The sequence below is a fragment of the Monodon monoceros genome, unplaced genomic scaffold (assembly GCF_005190385.1).
Source record: "Monodon monoceros isolate NGI ecotype Baffin Bay Population unplaced genomic scaffold, NGI_Narwhal_1 Super_Scaffold_21, whole genome shotgun sequence".
Taxonomy (NCBI): domain Eukaryota; kingdom Metazoa; phylum Chordata; class Mammalia; order Artiodactyla; family Monodontidae; genus Monodon; species Monodon monoceros.
Genome location: NW_021703778.1, coordinates 8,724,491 through 8,744,286, shown reverse-complemented (window position 1 = coordinate 8,744,286; position 19,796 = coordinate 8,724,491). Strand labels below are relative to the sequence as shown.

At 44.9% G+C, this 19,796-nt stretch overlaps 1 protein-coding gene and 1 pseudogene across 6 annotated transcripts in view; one reads left to right on the top strand and one right to left on the bottom strand.

Annotated features, from left to right (window-relative positions):
* Positions 1-394: 394 nt before the first annotated feature.
* LOC114904866 lies at positions 395-1,809 on the bottom strand (annotated as a pseudogene).
* Positions 1,810-8,283: 6,474 nt separating this feature from the next.
* OPTN (optineurin) overlaps positions 8,284-19,796 on the top strand; it is a 42,345-nt gene continuing 30,832 nt past the window's right edge. For 2 of the 6 annotated variants that reach the window (XM_029238052.1, XM_029238051.1), the window contains exons 1-2: positions 15,204-15,502; positions 16,110-16,312. In XM_029238052.1, the coding sequence (XP_029093885.1) occupies positions 15,208-15,502; positions 16,110-16,312 (498 nt within the window). In that variant the 5' untranslated portion in view covers positions 15,204-15,207. Of the gene's footprint in view, positions 8,483-8,655; positions 8,980-15,203; positions 15,503-16,109; positions 16,313-19,796 lie in introns of those variants that run through there. The other 4 variants (XM_029238055.1, XM_029238053.1, XM_029238056.1 and 1 more) reach the window with 4 other exon arrangements.

The following is a 19,796-nucleotide window of genomic DNA, read 5'->3' as shown; positions in this document are numbered from 1 at the left end:
AAAATTTAAAAAAAAAAGAAATATCCCAATGAATGAAACATACCAAATGTCAGTAATAAGCAAGACACAGTCCTTTGGGGAAACTGTTAAAAAAAAAAAAATCCAGTCTGTATATGCAAATAAAGCAAGGAAATGCAGTCTTTTCTTTTTTCCCTTCTTCTTTAAAAATCCATTTTTCCTAAAATATCATTCCACAAAATTGGAAGTGAAGGACTAAAATGGGGGCGGGGGGAAGGAGCACACACCATTAACACAGAAAGTAAAATTGTACAAACTTAAGCAGTTTATGATAGACTAGGATCAGATTCCAAGATACCAAAAGTTGGCTGAGGAAATTCACCATTCTGTGGGAGCTAGGGTTTGTACTGCTGCCTGAAGATCGGTGTAGAGCAATTCACTGCCTCGGAGCACTGCCCCTTCCCACTCCAAATCCTGGTTTTTGCACCATGCCTCCGCGGGGGGGCGCCTCTCATCCCACCACCCAACCCGCCTTGAGGGCCTCCAGGTCCCTGCAGGTGGTTATCTCGGCGGTCCCCTTCCCGGGCGGCTCGAGTCTTCTTTTCTTCCACATTCAGGCAGACCTCACCTCTGAACATGATGGGCCTGTTGCGAAGCACCTTCTGAACAGGCTCAGAATCATCAAACACAACGAACCCAAAATTGGGTAATTTCCCACCACTGTTAATATGCAGCTCCACCACATTCCCATAATTTTGAAAAAAATCTTTAAGGTCTACTCCACCTCATGAGGCAGGTTGCCAATAAAGAGCTGGTGGCCGTCAGGGTGTCTCACGATTCTTCGGGGTTCAACATCACCTGCTCACCAGCCTCACAGACTGCTCTAGGTTCCCTCTGGGGAGGAACATTTATTCGCTGTTCTCGCACCCTTTGATCCCTCTGAGGCCTCTGCAGTGGAATCTGAGATTCAGGCTTAGACTCTGGACGAGACTGTGAAGCTGGTAGTTTAACAACATGAGGTGGTATCCCAGTAACTGGAACAGCTCCACTGGGAGGAAGGTTCTTGCTGGTCACAGATGCCCAAGAAAAGGTTCTCAAGTCCTCCTGCACTGTCTGGGCTATGTCTGCAGGCGCTGGAGAAGAACTCTTCTGAGCATCCTTAGGAGTAGTTTCTTCCAATACACTCAGACATTTCCTCTTGGACCACAGACGCAGGTTCTTGCTCCGGTTCTGGTTCAGGATCAGGCTCTGGTTCAGCAACACGTTCTTCTAAATGTCCTTCTAAGTCATTGCTGACAGTGTGATCATAGAAAGTTCCAGAATCATCAGGTACCACCTCAGGGGTCTGCTGTCTTTCTTCAGGTTCCTCTGCTTCTTCTTCAGATTCTTCCTGAGGCTCAGTGACAAAGCCACCAAAGACCTCATCTTGGTATCTGAAGATATCATTGTGAACATAAAACTTATTTGCAGCAGAGCCCTCAGGAGCAAGAACAAAGGTCTCATGAATGTCCTCAAAGCCTGGTTGTTATTAGAGAACAAGCCCATCACCTGGACCACCACGCCGTCATTCAGAGTGGCATGAGTGTCGACATGACGGATCTTAGTGCGGCAATTCGTGAAGTTTTGTGACATCAATTTCCTATGGATTTCTTTCTGTCCATAGACCGCATCTGCTGGCTTTCCATTTGAATCCAATCCCCCATGGACATAAGAAGAGTTCTTTCCATAAAATTTGTGTAGCATGTCTGCGGCCTGGTTCAGCAGTGTGTAATACTGTCTCACAAATTCCCACCTGACCAGCAGGGGACTAGGCTTCTCCATAACCACAGCTTTGGTCAATTCAACCTGCATGGCTGAGCGGGAGAGGAACGAGCTCTGCTCCACACACGGCAAAAAGCAAAAAACCCCTCACTCAACTGCATCAGCACCAGTTGCAAAATTTAAAGCTATATCAGCTGGAGAATTGAACCATGGACCTTAGAAAAGAAAGAGGTGTGCTCCTGGCATCCAGTTGTGAAGATCGGAGGGGACCAGCCCCAGAGAAACCTGTATTACTGCTCATCAGGGCATTATGCCTATAAATCTAATAACTGTCTATTGGTCTGTGACAAGGGAAATGGGAACTCTGTCCACAAAATCAGAAAAGGGGTAACGTAGTCTGGTGAGGGGAACACTGAGGTTTTGTGGGACAAAAGGTCATGGGCAATCCAGCTAAGGTTTTGTATCCAGGTTTATAGTAGTCTATTTGAAAGCCATATATGAATACATTTTCTCATGAAAACAGGGGACTTGTAACTTTTCAAATTGCAAAATCACTTCTGATAATTTAACTAGCCACGCCTTAAGTCAGGGTCTATAGAAGTACAATGGTTAATTTTATGTGTCAACTTGAATGGGCCATGGGGGACCCAGACATTTGGAAAAACATTATTCTGGATATTTCCATAAAGGAGTTTTTGGATCAGTTTAAAATTTAATTTGATAAGGTTGAATAAAGCAGATTGTTCTCTGTAATGTGGGTGGGCCTCATCCAATCAGTTGAAGGCCTGAATAGAACTGGAGGCTGACTCTCCCCCAAATAAGAGGAAATTCTTCCTGTTTGGCTGCCTTGAGCTGGGACATCAGATTTTTCCTGCCTTCAGGTTCAAACTGAAACATTGACTTCATGGGTCTCAAGCCTGCCAGGTTTTGGCCTGGGACCACAGCTTTAGCTCTCCATCACACCCGATCCTGCCTCTCAAGCTGGCCAATGGCAGCCTCCATGATCATATAAGCCAATTTTTCATAATAAATCAATCTTTCTCTCTCTTCCTCTCTCTCTCTCTCGATATATATATATGTATTTCAAACTGTAAAATCAAAATAAAATTATATATAATACATAATTATATCATATAAATATAATCTATAATATAAATATATTATAATATAATTATATATTAATATAGCATAATATATAATATCGATATATAAAGCATATAAAGTATAATATAATTATATAATATAAATATAATATGATATATAACATATATAATAATATACAAAAATATATAAGATATATAAAATATATAGTCTGACACCCAGGCCTGTGCCCCCCCATTCCCCCATGCACTTCTGAGAAGTGAGGCATCTCATTTTGGAAGAATAAGGGAGATGAGAAAAGGAGAAATCATGTCCTTCAACACTGACAGATGAATTATTTAATCAGAAGCAAGAAACTGTGTAGAAAGTGAGACACCGAGGCAATTTCTCACTCCTCAGGCACACAAAGAAGAGGATGGCAATGCTTTTCAGACCATGACGAAGAATTGTGGTGTCTCATTGTGATTATTTTCCCAAATCAATGGGCGCTGGCTAATTAATACTTCAACAGAAAATTTTGCTCCAGGAACTGTTAACACTTTTAAAGTAAAACAAAGAAACAAGAATTTTTTTTAACATCTTTATTGGAGTATAATTGCTTTACAATGGTGTGTTAGTTTTTGCTGTATAACAAAGTGAGTCAGCTATACATATACATATATCCCCATATCTCCTCCCTCTTGCATCTCCCTCCCACCCTCCTTATCCCACCCCTCTAGGTGATCACAAAGCACCGAGCTGATCTCCCTATGCTATGCGGCTACTTCCCGCTAGCTATCTATTTTACATTTGCTAGTATATATAAGTCCATGCCACTCTCTCACTTCGTCCCAGCTCACCTTTCCCCGTCCCCGTGTCCTCAAGTCCATTCTCTATGTCTGTGTCTTTATTCCTGTCCTGCCCCTAGGTTCTTCAAAGGCATTTTTTTTTTAGATTCCATATATATGTGTTAGCATATGGTATTTGTTTTTCTCTTTCTGACTTGCTTCACTCTGTATGACAGAGTCTAGGTCCATCCACCTCACTACAAATAACTCAATTTCGTTTCTTTTTATGGCTGAGTAATAGTCCATTGTATATATGTGCCACATCAAGAAACAAGAATTCAGTGTTCCTCCATGCTCTACTTTGACTTGATGGAAAAGGTGGCAGGGAGTATGACAGCGTCTGTGTTTACACAATGGGAAGAAGCAGGAAGTAGCAGTATTATTGTGGTCTTCTTATTCAATGTTCACAGAGGACTGAAGATCATCTAAAAGATAAACACCCAGCTTCTCCCCAATGAGTTTACTGTTTCAAGGTCTAGAGCTGGGGGGCAAAGGAGAGGAAGGAAGTAGAGACCACATACACACGCACACATGAACACACACACACTTGCTCCGGCTTTTCTCAAAGCGGAGGCATTGTTCCTGGGACTCCAGATACTTGTCTGAGGCTGCTGCTAAATGGGCAACAGATTAGCCCCTAATCCCAGAGCCTGGCTCTGACGGAAGCCTCACTCCTCATCCAGGCAGTTGCTGCAACGCCAGGTATCAGTAAGAGGGAAGCGACCTATTAGAGGCATTTACACGCACTCGCCTGAGTCCGTTTCCAGTTCTTTGGGGTGTATACCTAGGAGTAGAATTGCTGGGTTATATGGTAATTCTGTTGAACTTTTTCTGAGGAAGCCATCTTCAGAATATTTGGAGCCAATTGTGAACTGAATCTAACTAAAGCTCAAACGAAGCCCAGACCCAGCTCAGCTACAGAGTAGATGACTGACACAGCCACTTCACCGCTGGCCCAACAGAAGAAGGGGCATACGCTTTACTGGATAGCATGATGATTTACTTCTGGTATTATTTTTGGTGGTTTTTTGTGGTGTTGTTGTTATTTTGGTTTTCTTTTTGGGGGGGGTGGGCCGCGCCACGCAGCCTGTGGGATCTTAGTTCCCTGACCAGGGATCGAACCCATGCCCTCAGCAGTGAAAGCGTGGATTCCTAACCACTGGACCGCCAGGGAATTCCCTCGGTGTTGTTTTTGCAGCTGTACTGAGATACGATTTACATACCTTAAAATTCACCCATTGTAAGTGTACAATTCAATAATCTTTATGCTGATAGAGTTGTGCAATCCTCATTACAAACCAGTTTTAGAATATTTTCCTCAATCCCCCAAAATTTCCGCGAGCTCGTTTGCAGTCCAAGCCACTGCCAGCCCCAGGCAACCACAAGTCTGCTTTCCGTCTATGCTTTCCTTTTCTAGGCATTTCATATATATGGAGTCATAGTATAGGTAGATCATAGTTTAGGGAGTCTTTGGATCTGGTGTCCCAAGTGTGTATATTTTTCTACCAGTAGCTCAGATATGCATAAATATGTTACATATCTTTACTTTCTGTGCACCCAGCCCTTGCCCTGTAGGAGTGTAGGGAAATCCACTCTTGAGCATCACTGAGGCCTGGAGTGGAGGCTCTCCTTCCCTGGGGTCATGGAAAAATCCAGGAGGGCTTTTGGCATCCACTGGAGTTAGGGCCACTTATTCCTCAGCCCGTTAAGTTGATCAGTCCATTGATGCTGGTATCCTCACCACCTACCATAAAGCTTCTTCTAAGGAGAGGGCAGGTTGCTCTGTTATTTCCAGCGACAAGCCAGCATTCCAGAATCTGCAGAAGCTGTGAGAACAAGTCCCCAAGGTCCAATAGATGTCTCATATAGCTGTGTCACTCCAAGAGCTGGCCATGTGTCCTGGTGCTGCAGGGGCTGAGGCTTGAGTCCTTGATGCTCAGGAGGCCACCAACCTCCACCCCTTTCCCACTGCCCCAAATGCTGTGAAAGCCCCCCACCCCACCTGGGTTCTCAGCTCTCTCTCTCCAGGACACCTGGCGTAGATGATGATTGGGCTTTCCCAAGAGACAAGAAGAAAGGTTGGTCTTCCAAGAATCTTGCAAATACCCTTGTGATAGGAAACACAAAGGGATTAGCTGTATTCTCCAAACAAAGCGGGTGGGTAGGGAGGGGCACAGAAAGCATGACACAAATGAGTATCTCACTAAATAGCCTACCACACTGCTTTGCATTAACCTACCGCAAAACCACATCAGTGAACAGTGGAAAGCATGTCATAATTTCAGTTTCCTTAGCTGCACTTAGATTCTATCTACTCATGGAAGTGTGAGACAGGAAGGAGGCACCCCGCTGGACTATTCAGGCTAAGAAACAGAGTTGGCTCTTTTTATTATTATTATTTATTTGGGGCTGCGTTGGGTCATCGTTGCGGTGCGCAGGCTTCTCCCCGTGGTGGCTTCTCTTGTTGCGGAGCACAGGCTGGCCTGTGGGCTTCAGTAGTTGTGGCTCGCGGGCTCTAGAGCACGGGCTCAGTAGTCGTGGTGCACTGGCTTGTGGGATCTTCCTGGAACAGGGCTTGAACCTGTGTCCCCTGCATTGGCAGAAGGACTCTTAACCACTGTGCCACCAGGGAAGTCCCCAGAGTTGGTTCTAACACTAGCAGTAAGAAGAGCAACTAACATTGGGCATCAGGCATTGTTCTGAGTGTTTTACATGTATTATCCCTTAATCATCACAGTGACCTTAGGCAGTAAGCTCTGTATTTCCAAATCCTTTATGTAAAGCCTTTGGCGTGAACTCTATTTCAGAACTCAGAATTTTTTGGATTTCAGGAAGGTAATAAGGTGCATGTAATTTACATAATATAACTCCCCAAGAGGGTCTGAAACAGATCTCATACAATCTAATGAAGGTGGCTTCGGTGAAATAATCATATTAAGTGATGTAAATAAAGAATGTAAATAACTTTGCATCAGTTTGGGTCTGGTTCTGCCACCAAAATGAACTGAGAAAGGCTTTGGATTCTCAGACCTTTGGAATTTTGGACCTGTATTAGAGGCCCCATTTTACAGATAAAGAGAATGAGGCACATCAAGATTAGGTAACTTGTCCAAGGTCACACAGCTAAGAAGTGGTGGGAGTGCTCAACGTTTCAGGAGCAAGTGGGTCTGGAGAAAACGACCCTGACCACTTTCTCTACCAGAAGCTCACCCATCCTCAACCTTCTCACTCCACAGCTGGTGGCAGCCTTGTGTATGACGCCTCCCCCCACCCCATCCCATCCCATCCCTGCTCCGAGCTTCTCTAATACTCATTTAAGCTCTCCTTTAACATGGTTTAAAATACCGGAAGTGAGCCCGTAGAGTTGACTCGCCCCAGGCACCCCTAACAAGCCCAGGAGGGACCCTCCAGAATTGGGTCTGGGGCAGGTACTGCCTTGCTAGCCCTCTTTGCCTTGAGCAGGGGGTTAGTCTCTGGGTGGTGTTAAGAGTCCGGCAGAAGAGCTGGCCTGGAGCAGGCGGTCTAAATAGAGGAGTTGAATCCTTCAGGATACCAGGAGAGGGCGCGTCCCCCCTTTCCTATTTCGATTAGGGTTTTTGTTTTTTCGTTTCCGTCTAACCAGCAAGCAGTTTGGGTGAGCTACAACGTGCTTGGTATCCCGCTGATTTGAGCAGCGTCAGCCTCTTCATTCGTAAATCAAGTTTCTTCCCACGTGCGACGCGTCCTCCTTAGTCTTCAGCACAAACCTGCTCCCAGGCTCTCTCTCCCTCACCTCCTGGGACGCCGCCCAAATTAGTTTTATCTTACACGAGTGGCCTGTTACCCGGAGAACCGGCCGCACCGGCTTCGCCGAGGCCTGGACCTCGCGATCAGACGCCTTGTGTGTCCTGTGTCTGCGTCCTTGCTTATCCCTCTTCGCGGTGCTTAGGATGCAAACTAGGGCGGCTCTCCCTCCTTCCTCGTCTTGTTTCCTCACTTTTCACGCTGTCTAGTCTGGAGGCAACCACCCTCCTCCGGTCCAGTAGATCAATACTTCTGCCTTCCAGGTACAGTCCAGGTCGATCTAGTAATCCCACCTGCCTGGAGCACCTGGAACCTCCGAGTGTCAACGGCTGGCCTGTTCCCCGGGAGCAAGAGCCCCAGAAGCATCCGGCAGGCTTTGTGTTTTTAATTAAAGGTCTATTTCAAGGGCAAAATCGGGTGGAAAGCCGTGAGTGCTCAATTAACTCTATCTAAATGTAAGGCCTTTAACAGAGGTTGAGGTCTCGTCCCAAGGATGCCTGGGACCGTCGCCCTCTTTCGGTGGGGCGCAGCGGCCCCCGTGGCTCTGGACTTCTACAGGCACCCCCTGCGGCGAAGACCGACACCTCACACTCCATTTAATTAACAGTGTTTTAATTAACGCCGTCCGTCAGGGCAGTCACACTGGCTTAATGCGCAACCCGCATTAACCCGCGTCCGGGCCTGGACCCTGGGAGAACTGCGGGGCTAGCAGGGAGGCTGTGGGCTGGCCCACGGGACAGGCAGGGCGGAGAGTTGGGGCGGGGCCTGCGGGGGGAGCGGCCTGCCGAGGGGCGGGCGTTGGGCTGGGGCCTGCGGCGGGCGGGGCCCGGGAAATTCCCGGGCGGAGGTGAGGAGGCTGGCGCGACTGTCAGCTGAGCAGCGCTGGGTGGGGTCGCGAGGCCGCGCGTCCGCCAGAGGCTCCCCAGCCCCCGCCGCCGCCGCCCCCGGCCGGTCCCCTGGTCGGCGTCTGCATCCGGGTCCAGAGCCCTCTCCCAGCGGTAACGATGCCGAGGAGGCAGTGACCCCGAGGGAGGCCAGAACCCGGGCGGCGGGTGAGCCGGGGCAGGGGGCGGGCAGGGGCTCCCTCTCCGCCCTGGAAGCGGTTCCCGTAGCCGCCTTCCCTGCGACCCGGAGCCAGTAGGGACGTGGGTGGAGAGGGTGGGGCGTCCCCTCGGGTGGGACGGCTGAGCTCGCTGGGAGGGTTTCCGGGCCCTGGCGATCCTGACCTGGTGCGGAAGGGCAGCGGGGGCGTCCAGCCCAAAGCGCCCCTTCCCCCTTTTTTACCCTCCAGGCTGGCCTCAGGTGCCTTCCCCTGTAGGTCATGAAGGTGGTCTGAGGCTGACATCCTTCCGCAGGTTGGGAATGATTGTACAGCCAGTTCCTCATTATAAGGGAAGGGGTTAAGGACACACCTTTGGAAGACGTGCAAACTACTCTAGCTTTACGAGATGGCCCAGGACACTGAAGAACCGGTGACCGCTCTCTAAGGTGGCGGTATTACTGAACAGCTGAAAAGAATCTTCATAAACCGTTGTGTCTAGGAGGGCATGTATGTATGTATGTGTTTGTGTGTGTTTATAGATACATAGAAAATATGAATATGTGATGAGGCCGAGAACCCCAAAGGTATTGTTTCTATCGTGTAAGCTGCAAGCAGTGAGCATCGCTAAGAGAAAATGTAACCCAGGTTCCGTCTAGCCTCCTTCCTCCACCAGGAAGACTGCTGTATGGAAATTATATGCCACAGCACTGCTTAAGGATGAAACGGAAAACCGAAACTTAAAACATCAAAAGCCTGGGATCTGGTTAAGCAAACGCACTGTTAACAGAAGAACCCCTCACCCTTGCTCTTTGCCGGAAGGAGAGAAGAGCTAGGGGGACCTGGCCACCCCGCCCAGGATATGCCCAGTTTGGAGTGGGCTGGGGAGGTCCAGCAGCAGAGGCCAGTCCAGGGACTGCCCCGTAATGCCCTGGGCAAGACTAGTCGAAATGTAGCCTGTTGAGAGGACAGTAATTAGAGTCTTCCGGGTGATTGGCCAGTTCTTCTGCTGGGCCAATTTTAGTTTTTCTTTATGTATTGTGTACAACATTATAAAAGTAGTATTTTTTTTTTTTTTTTTTTTTTTGGTAACTGACCTCAAGTTGCATATTATGTTATGGGCTCCAACTAAACTCTCCAGAAAAACAAAAACAAACATTCTTGAAAGGAATTGGTCACTGTTTTACCCTCCCATGGAATCCCCACCCTTAGGTAGGGGCACATGGGTATTCTCTTCTCCAAGCCTCACTTTTTCTGAATTTTATAAAGACTTGGACTGTGTGATATGTTCTTTGGAATCTATGGAATAGTAAATCCAAAGGAAAAGGAAGAAATTAAACTCTGTGTTTTGAAAATAAAATCTGTTTCACTGAGAAAGAAAAAAATTATACTGAAAGTTCTTGTTTTCACTTTGACCTATTATGTGGGTTGAGTAATAGAATATGTGTTATGAAATGACATCCAGATACCTTTGTAGTGATATTTTAAAAGTGGTACTAATTTTCAAAATAAGTTGAGTTCAAGAATCTGGAAATGAGTGCCACTGAACTGTAGAAAAACTCATAATACTAGTATGTCGGGTTTGTGTTTTACAAGTGTATGACTTTACCTCTTACACTATAGCTTCATTTCATTTCAGCAGACATTTCCTGAGAGCCTGCTCTCAGTGTGCCGGTCTGCAGGAAGAATAAAATAGAGACCTTGACTTAGGTTTGATGGGAACATTGACTGGCATGGTGTGATCACAGTACTTTACATAAAAGGACCAAGGGGGTGGAACACACAAAGCGCTGTTGGGTGCTCAGAGGAAAGAACAGGTCATTTTACACAGGACATCTGTTCGAGCTGGCATTGAACCGTCCAGTGGGAGTTTGCCAGGGTAAAAGCAGATCTGGGCATCTCGGGGAAGGGTAGAAAAGCAAAAGAAGGCCAAGAACTGTGAGCTCTTTAATGTGCCTCCGGCATGAGTGGCATTGGTGACAGGAGATGATACTTCTGGGTAAGTGGGGGCCAGTCCCTGAAAGGCCATGTTTGTCTTGCTCGGGAGCTGGAGCTCTGTCTGTGTGGGAGGGGTTTAAGCAGGGGGATGCCCTAGTATTAGGAAAGAAACCATGGAGGTAGTGGGGCTGCAATGGAAGGAGATGAGTCTAGCCATGGAGGAAGCTATGCAAATTCATTCAGCAAGTATTTGTTGAACCCCCATATATGTCGGGTAATGTTCTAGGTGCTAGGGACACGGCAGTGGGCAAAACAGACGAAAGTCCCGTACTCTGTGGGCCAGACAAGACAAGAAGGGCCTGACCTAAGCTGGTGGGGATTGAGAGGAGGTGGGAGTGACAGGACTCGGTGACCCATTAGACTTGGGGGAAGAGCAAATAGGAAGAATCAAGCATAACTCTCAGGTTCCTGCCTTGGGTGATGAGGCTGTCTATTTCCATTTTCTGTATGTTTGCACTTATGAAAGTCAGAGTACCATTTCTGGCATAAAAGGTAAGTCTTCTTTTACCCCCTTAATAGGATATGTACTTTGAGTTCTTTTTCCAAGATGGTGATGAGTTTAGTTGATGCAATCTTGGAATGTTACTCAATCCCCTTGAAAACCCAAACCAGGATTTGCCAATAGCCAGCAATTGTCTCTGATCAGGAAATAGGTTTTCACTGTTTAAAACTAATTTATCCATGTGGGGATTGAACCTGTGAATACTTAATCAGCAGGTTCGGAGAATCAGCCACACCAGGGTAAGGACCTGGGTTTATTCTGTATTATTCTTGATGGTCCAACGACCAATGGAGAGAAGTCAGTGTAAGGCAGACTTCTGTTGGATACAAAACAGCTTTCTGGCAGTCAGAGCCATCCTGGAATAGAATGGGCAGTTGCCTGCTAAGGTCATGTGCTCATTTTTTCTGTCATTGAAGTCATTCGAGCCTGGTCTATATGACCATCTGCCATGGAAACCAGACAGGACATTCCTGCATTGAATAAGTTTGGCTGGGTCATTTTTAAGGCCAACTCAGAAACAAGATTTAAGCTCATGCCTACGAAGTCAAGTCACTGCTATAATTACTTGACCTCTGGAATTAAGAACAATAATTATAATCAGGAATTTGAATAGCAGATCCAGGAATAAAATCTAGGAGATTTTGCTTTTGATCTTCCACCTTCCAGGTGGTTCCTATTTTTCCTCATTGGTGAAATCTTGACAAATCCTGTGCTAAATTAATTCACCCTTCTGTAGTTAAAAATAAAACACCTTTGTTTAGAAATGATGCATTTCTGATCATTGGTTGGATTTTTATGAGAAATTCTGTTATTAGACAGAATCTTGGAGTAAATGGCTTAGTTCCTTAGTTCATAACCTTTGAGGATGTGTGCAAGGATTTATAATACATCTCTGCATTTTCTCAATTGAAAATATTTCAAGGTGATGCTAAACATTTAGAGAATTCAGCTTTCTCTAACTGGCATTCTACCAGTAGACGTCTCATATACACACTGTACTGTGATAGGTTGTAATGACGCCCCCCAAATATTCTAAAATCATAAAGTGCACTTTGAGTCACCAAAAATCAATTAAGTTGCTTTTAGTAAAATTTTGTTTATAAGTATTTATGTGCTTATGTTTGGCATTTATGTTAACTTCTTATATACTATGACATTTGAATTACCAAATAGTTTTCCTAACAATGCTGCGTAGCAAAGAGCTCACTATAATCGGGACGGGCATATGTATGAGTGAGAGAGGGCAGCATGGCCATGAGGGTGCTGGGGTGTACGTGCTGGACAGTGCGGGTTGGACTGTGATCTTGCTAGAAGCTTAATACTTTTCATAGGGCTTTTGAGCTGAAAGCAGCTACAGTGATCATCATTTGCTAGGCAAGTCAGTAAATCATCACAGAGGTCAGATGAGTTCTCAAGGTCACGTGTCTGGTTAGTGGCACCCCGTTTATTATTTTTTTTCTCTCATGTCCTTATAAAATCTGGGCAACCAGAAAAAGTTGATAAGTAGAATCGGTTTTAACGGTTACAGTTGTGCCTCAAGTCTTGGTGGAGATATAACGGAAAGTCAAGGAGGAAAAATATCGGAAGGAACAGTCTCTTTTCTCCCCTCCCCCTTCCCTTCTCTCCCCTCCCCCTTCCCTTACTCTTCCCTCCCTCTGCTTTAGATACTTTAAAAACAAATCTGTTAAATGTCTCCAAAGTATAGTCTAATCCTTGAATACCTGAGGAAATTTAATATTGACAGGTGAATGACACACGTTACAAGGATTTTATCTTTGTCAATTACTTAGAATTTTAGTATTCTTTGCAAAATAGATAGGAGCACTGTTATTTAGTAAAAACCCATTTTTATGAAATTTTAGTGCCAACATAGTACTATGCAAAAATGAGTTTTATGGAAAGTCAGAAACTGGCTTTATCCAAATTATTTTATGCAAAATAATCCAAATTATTTTATTGGGGAAAACAAAAGCAGTCTATTCTGGTCACCTAATGCTAAGAGATAGCACACTTTAGCAGTGTACCTCTTTCTAAATGAATCAGGATATGTAAAACACAGATGCTTTCAAAAGGCTCAAAATGCTTTATCCGTGTTTTTCACTTCATAGAATTGCCATCCTCATTAAAGAATTCCATGAGGATGACTTTCCTGTGCCAGCTGCTCTAGAGGAATCACACAGGCCACAGTGCTGGGGGCCGGCTGTCCCCTCAGTAGCAGCACTGTCTCTGATTTCCTACAGGTCCTTTATTTTATTTATTTTTTTAACATCTTTATTGGAGTATAATTGCTTTACAGTGGTGTGTTAGTTTCTGCTGTATAACAAAGTGAATCAGCTATACATATACATATATCCCCATATCTCCTCCCTCTTGTGTCTCCCTCCCACCCTCCCTATCCCACCCCTCTGGGTGGTCACAAAGCACCGAGCTGATCTCCCTGTGCTATGCGGCTGCTTCCCACTAGCTATTTTACATTTGCTAGTATTTGTAAGTCCATGCCGCTCTCTCACTTCGTCCCAGCTCACCTTACAGGTCCTTTAGACCAAAAGCAGGTCACCAGGCTCTCAGTTCCAGGAGACCTCCAGAGAGCCAAGGATTGCCTCCTGCCAGAGTGGGAAAGAAGCACTGCTCTGCACCCCAAGGGTTTGGTGCATTAATATACGGGCATTAATACATGGTGGTTTGCCCAGCCTCTGCCCTAACATGCACAGGGACTTAACAACAAAAACCATAACTGAAGCTTCCCTTGCAGCCTCTTAGAGAGATAGTCATTTGTACTCTGCCCTCCTGTCGGCAGTGGCAGGTTCTATCGGCACACGTGGGAACTTCTTACAGGGACGAGGTTCTTTGGACGCAGTGAAAATTTGTTAGTAACTTGTTTGTAAGCAATTCATTGACTGTTATTGCTAAGAAGTAAGAAGAAAAAATCCTTCCGGCAGCCTTGGTTATTTCTTTAAGATTTCTGGCAGTGTGCAATGGATGGGTGAAGTGGAATCTGAACTCTGGGTGAGGTGAATGGGCCCGCCTTCCATGTTTATCTATAGAGCACACCCAGAGGTTATACAGCAATAGATCAGAGAGCACTTCTCTCTCCTCAGCTTCCAGTGACTGATGCCGTAACTCTTCAATTCCTCATGAAAAGGTATATCATCATCTTTGTGAAATGTGTAAAGGAAAATGTTTGCCCACAGCATTTGATTTCTGTGTTTGCCCAGGTGGTAGGCCATACAGAAGTACAGTTGGGATACACCCATCTATCTTATTTATGGCTACACTGACCCCTCGGCAAATACAGTGGTATGCTTAAAATATTCTCAGAATATGCAACAACTAAGCAAGATTTTCTTAGTCTTTTAGAACGCTTTGCAAAAGTGTCGACTATGGAAGCCTAAGTATTCAGTGCTGCCTTCACTGTATGACAGGGCTGCGTTTTGGAATCATCCTTAATGCTCGGTTGTGCCCTTCATTGAGTGGCCTTGGATGAGCTATAAAACCTCTGTGAACTCAGCTCTGTCACCAGGAAAATAGCTGTGTCTAGTTGAGTTTTAGTGAGGATTAGAAACTGACAGTCTGGTGCGGTGATCAAGAGCATAGTAAGCATTGGAAGTATGTTAGTTCTCCCTTTCCTCTCAGCCAAATATACAAGAAATAAAATATGGAGATTTTGTAACAATTAATTATTGAGATATAATTCACATACCATACAATTTCACCCAAAATAGGAAGATTTGAGCTTAAAGATTTTTCTGGGGAAAAATCCATTTAATAATACTTTGCCAACATCTACAAATGTATATATGGAAAGCCTCTTGAACTCGCCATGTTAGGATTCTGATCATCATGATATCATGTCCATCTCTCCCTCCTCTATCCCCCATCTCCTCACTGTACCCCTTTATACACCCTTATACACAGACATACACATACAAACTGAAGCTAGGATGTACCTTTTTTGTTTAAAAAGGAAGAATCAAGATTGTTCAAAATATAATGGGAGAGGGCTTCCCTGGTGGCGCAGTGGTTGAGAGTCCGCCTGCCGATGCCGGGGACGTGGGTTCGTGCCCCGGTCCGGGAGAATCCCACATGCCGCGGAGCGGCTGGGCCCGTGAGCCATGGCCGCTGAGCCTGCACGTCCGGACCCTGTGCTCCGCAACGGGAGAGGCCACGACAGTGAGAGGCCCGCGTACCGCAAAAGAAAAAAAAAAATATATATATATATATATATATATATATATAAAATGGGAGAGAAAGCACCTTGTAGAATACTTACTAGGACTTGCACATGGGCTTGTGGGACTCGTGAGGATGCCACGCAGAGGGGAACAGTTATAGTTCTGGTTTGTGACTTTTCCATAGGAACTGCTGCCATGTCCCACCAACCAGTTAGCTGCCTGACTGAAAAGGGGGACAGCCCCAACGAAACCACAGGAAATGGACCCCCCAGTCTGGCTCACCCGAACCTGGACACGTTCACCCCGCATGAGCTGCTGCAGCAGATGAGAGAGCTTCTAACTGAGAACCATCAGCTGAAAGGTGAGCAGCACCGGCCCCATGTTTCTTCATTCACGCGGGGCCTTCGGGAATGCCATCCTTTGGTAATAGCTTGTAGGTGAATCCCTTTCTCTGTGCCTGGTTCCCTGGGGGAAGAAAGAGCACAGAATTAGCTTTGAGTAAGGCTAAAGCTGCTTCCATTGTTTACTTTTGGATACAGGTAAAAATAAAAAGTATGCATCTCTGGGAAATGGCATAATGACATTTAGCCCATTTAAAAGGAAAAAGAAAACAAGGCTGCTATTATTACAGAGTTAGTCCTAAATATTACCTTAAAAGAAAGCATTCTAATATCTCCAGCCATGGTTTTTGGGAGAACCAGTGTTTGAATCCAGGAGTGATGGACCTCAGTCTATGTAGTTATTAATAGACATTTTGTTATAATAAGTCAGTAAAATCAATTTTATTTTCTTGAGACTCTTCAGGACTAGAGATGACATTAGACTCTGCTAGTCCTGTCTGGAAGCGGAAACCACTCACTCATCTTGCTTCGCAGTCTTTCCGGCTGACCCTGGGGCCCAGGCGGGTTCCATTCATGACCCCAAGTCCAGTCCCCTGGTGTGACACTCTCCCTCTGCACCCCATGCAGAAGCCATGAAGCTGAACAATCAAGCTATGAAAGGGCGATTTGAGGAGCTTTCAGCCTGGACAGAAAAGCAGAAGGAAGAACGCCTTTTTTTTGAGACCCAGAGCAAAGAAGCCAAAGAGCGCCTAACGGCACTGAGTCTTGAAAATGAAAAACTGAAGCAGGACCTCGGAAAACTGAAAGGGAAAACTGAAAGGTCATTCGAGGTGAGCAGACTGACCACTTGTGATTTTATTCTGTTCAAATTTGTAGTGCAGTCTTACTTGACCAGACTTCTAGATCAGAACCTTTCACGGTGCAGGCTAGATGGGTGCTTTGCATTATCTTGAAAGAAGCGTGCTTGATGAGAAGATTGGTTACAATTTTAAGGGTCATGTATAATCTCTGGTGAAGGAAAGAAATGGGTAAAGCTTTGACCATATTGATTATAGTCAAAAGAGTGTTACGGTTATAAGTCAGTATTTTGTATTCATTATAGATGGTACGGAAGGACCTCTGCCTAGAACCATCCAAGTGTTAGTCATTAGTTTATGTCTTTGATGTAGAATTACACTTTAAAAATCTATCACTCAGAATTTTCACTCATTGACCTTGTCCTTTCTCTCCGTCTAAAATAGATTCCTCGCTTTATGTTTTACATTTACTTCTGAAAACTGGTTTGACAAATGTCATGTGATATGAGGCTGTAGGGTTGCCACATTTCCACTGACCCAAAGAACCCAAGAGGTGTGCTCACACCTAAGAACGAGTATCAAAGATGTGAGTGAAAAAGAAAATCAGAGCACATTTGAAGCCTCTGCCCATATTCTAAGGCTCACTGGGTATTATTTGTTTAGATGGACATCTGCAGTTCATTTTCTTCCAAACCTAGAACTTAACAGCTTTAGGGAGGATGGAACACTGGGTTAATTCTTGGATATCAGTGATTTTCTTCCCTTTTTTTTTTTTTTCAGTTCATTTACAATATTGTGTTAATTCAGGTATGCAGCAAAGTGATTCAGTTATATAAATTTTTTTCAGTTTATTTTCCATTATAGGTTATTACAAGATACATAGTATAGTTCCATGTGCTAAACAGTAAATCCTTGTTATCTATTTTATGTACAGTAGTTTGTATCTGTTCCCTTATTTTTTTCTTTTCCATCATGGTTTATTACAGGAAGTAGTTTGTATCTTTCAATTCCATACTCCTCATTTATCCCTCCCTTCATCAGTGATTTTTCTTGAGACTTTACCTTGAACTTTGTTGATGTCTAATTTCTTAAATAGGTAAAGAATACGAACAAAGAAATAAAATAAGGAAAAGAGAAATATGGAATAATCTAAAGAATGAAAAGTTGTTTAGAAAAATATCATAGTTTATATCAATGATCTTACTTATCAACTCCTGCTCATGGGACAATGAAAACATTCAGCTTTAATAACTTTGTATTTGCACTGCAAATGTTTCATTGTTGATAAGATTTATCATGTCTGATGCTTCAGTTTGTCTTACAGTTCAAAGGGCATTAAGTCACTTCTTTGGGCGAAACCTCTCATTGTCTAAATATTTTTGAGGTAGAATACCCTGAAGAAATGATCACTGGGATATATGGGTAATTTTCTACTTGCTGGAAGAAAATATCTCACTTTGTTTTCCTCCCTTGGCTTTTGGGATGTGGGCTGACAGTTGGCTTCAGCCTGCGGGGGCCCAGCACTTTGAAGCCAAAAAGGAAGCTTCCAGAAGCAGTTTGTCTGCCTGAGATAGTCTGCCTGTAGGTTTTCCAAAAAGGTCCCAGTATTGGAAGAAGTTGAGATCAGAAGCTGGAGCTCTGGACAGCTTCTTTCAGTGCAGACGATCAGCTGAAGCAAACTACAAGCAGGACTCAGAAATGAGTCCTTGGGACAAAGTGACGTTTAGGACTCTTAAAAACCCTTGGTCATCAGCTGTATCCCCCCAAACTGTACCTCCCAGGCCCACCCCTTGCCCCCCCTGCCTCTTCTGTAATGTTTGTCTCCTGGACCACTTGTGTTGTTGTTGTTTTTTGGTTTAAAAAAAAAATTTTTTTTTAATTTATTTATTTTTGGCTGCACTGGGTCTTCGTTGCTGTGTGCGGGCTTTCTCTAATTGAGGTGAGCGGGGGCAGTGCAATGGGCTTCTCATTGCAGTGGCTTCTCTTGTTGCAGAGCACGGGCTCTAGGCACGCGGGCTCAGTAGTTGTGGCTCGTGGGCTCTGGAGCGCAGGCTCAGTAGTTGTGGCTCGCAGGCTCTAGAGCGCAGGCTCAGTAGTTGTGGCACATGGGCTCAGCAGTTGTGACGCATGGGCTTAGTTGCTCCGTGGCATGTGGGATATTCCCAGACTAGGGCTCAAACTCATGTCCCCTGCATTGGCAGGCGGATCCTTAACCACTGCACCACCAGGGAAGCCCAGTTGTTTTTAATTTAGGCCCTCATCTTCCTGATTTACTAAAGCTCTCAAGGCCTCAGATTTTCCTCACTCATGCTGGCCCATCTTTGCTGCTGCTTCTGCAGGATGCGCCCCTCCTCCCCACTCACCCACCCCCACAAGCCATCAGGGCCTCTCCTGTGGTCTGTGTCACACAAGGGAAGGGAGCAGGGAATTTCCTTTGGAAATATGCCTCTGATCTTCAGGGTGAGGCCGAGGCATTACTGGTTCTATCCAGTTTCACTGAATTATACATCATAATGATCTCTAAAGAGTACTTTTTAACTTTTAACTACAGATGGCCAGGCAAAGGTCATTAGATAGACTCTTGTTTTTGGATTATAAAATGGCATATCATCCTGGGCACATTTCCAGGACAATACAAGCACAGAAAAAGACAGAGAAATTGTTGTGTCACGAAGGCTAATCAGTGCTAAGTGCCCAAAACTGATGAAAGACATAATAAATAATGGAGCTGGGCTTGAGATCCAGAGAATAAGCCCTGGAAGTTTAGTCCGGGAAGACGATGGACAGAGCCTTAACAAGTGAAATGAAGAGAAATTTAAAGTGTCACCTCACAAGGTGCTTTATAGCCAAATAAGCGGATCCATAATTTCCCCAGGATAGTTAAGAGATCCGCACAGTTGCAAAGAAGAAAATTAACCTGACATCTGAGATTCTAGAGTCATGGCCTTATATCCCTGGTCCTCAGACCCTTGTTTAAAACTCTTATTTGCTTCCTTAATAGTCCATTCTTCACAGTGTACTCAGGGAGGGCAAGAGGGTGGATGTGAAAATCCCTCACAGAACATAGTCTTGCCCTTCCCCGCCTGCTTCCTAGTACCAGGCTAGGCAGTACATTTTCTTTTATGTTTTCGTGCCTTTAAATATACATTTCTTTGCTCTGAGTCATTACCAGGAGAGACTGCTCAGGCTTCGAACCTGTCCTTACAGACCTAACCCTTCGGTTTTACAATGTGTTGCTTTTTGTAACGCCTGTGGGAGTTTCCTAGCAAGAGAATGGTCCAAATGAAGGCAGAGCATGGTTCCACTGGTGTGAGGGGCACTTCCATGCTGCCAATCACTACCAAGCCCTCTCTTCTTAACACTTCATGGACTAGCTGGTTTATGGTCCGTGCACAAGCCTTTCTGATAATTTTTTGGTTTTACTATAAGCCTTTGGGCCTGTTTACCATTCCTTAGGAGATCTGTCATAGGGTGTGTGTGTGTGTGTGTGTGTGTGTGTGTGTGTGTGTGTGTGTGT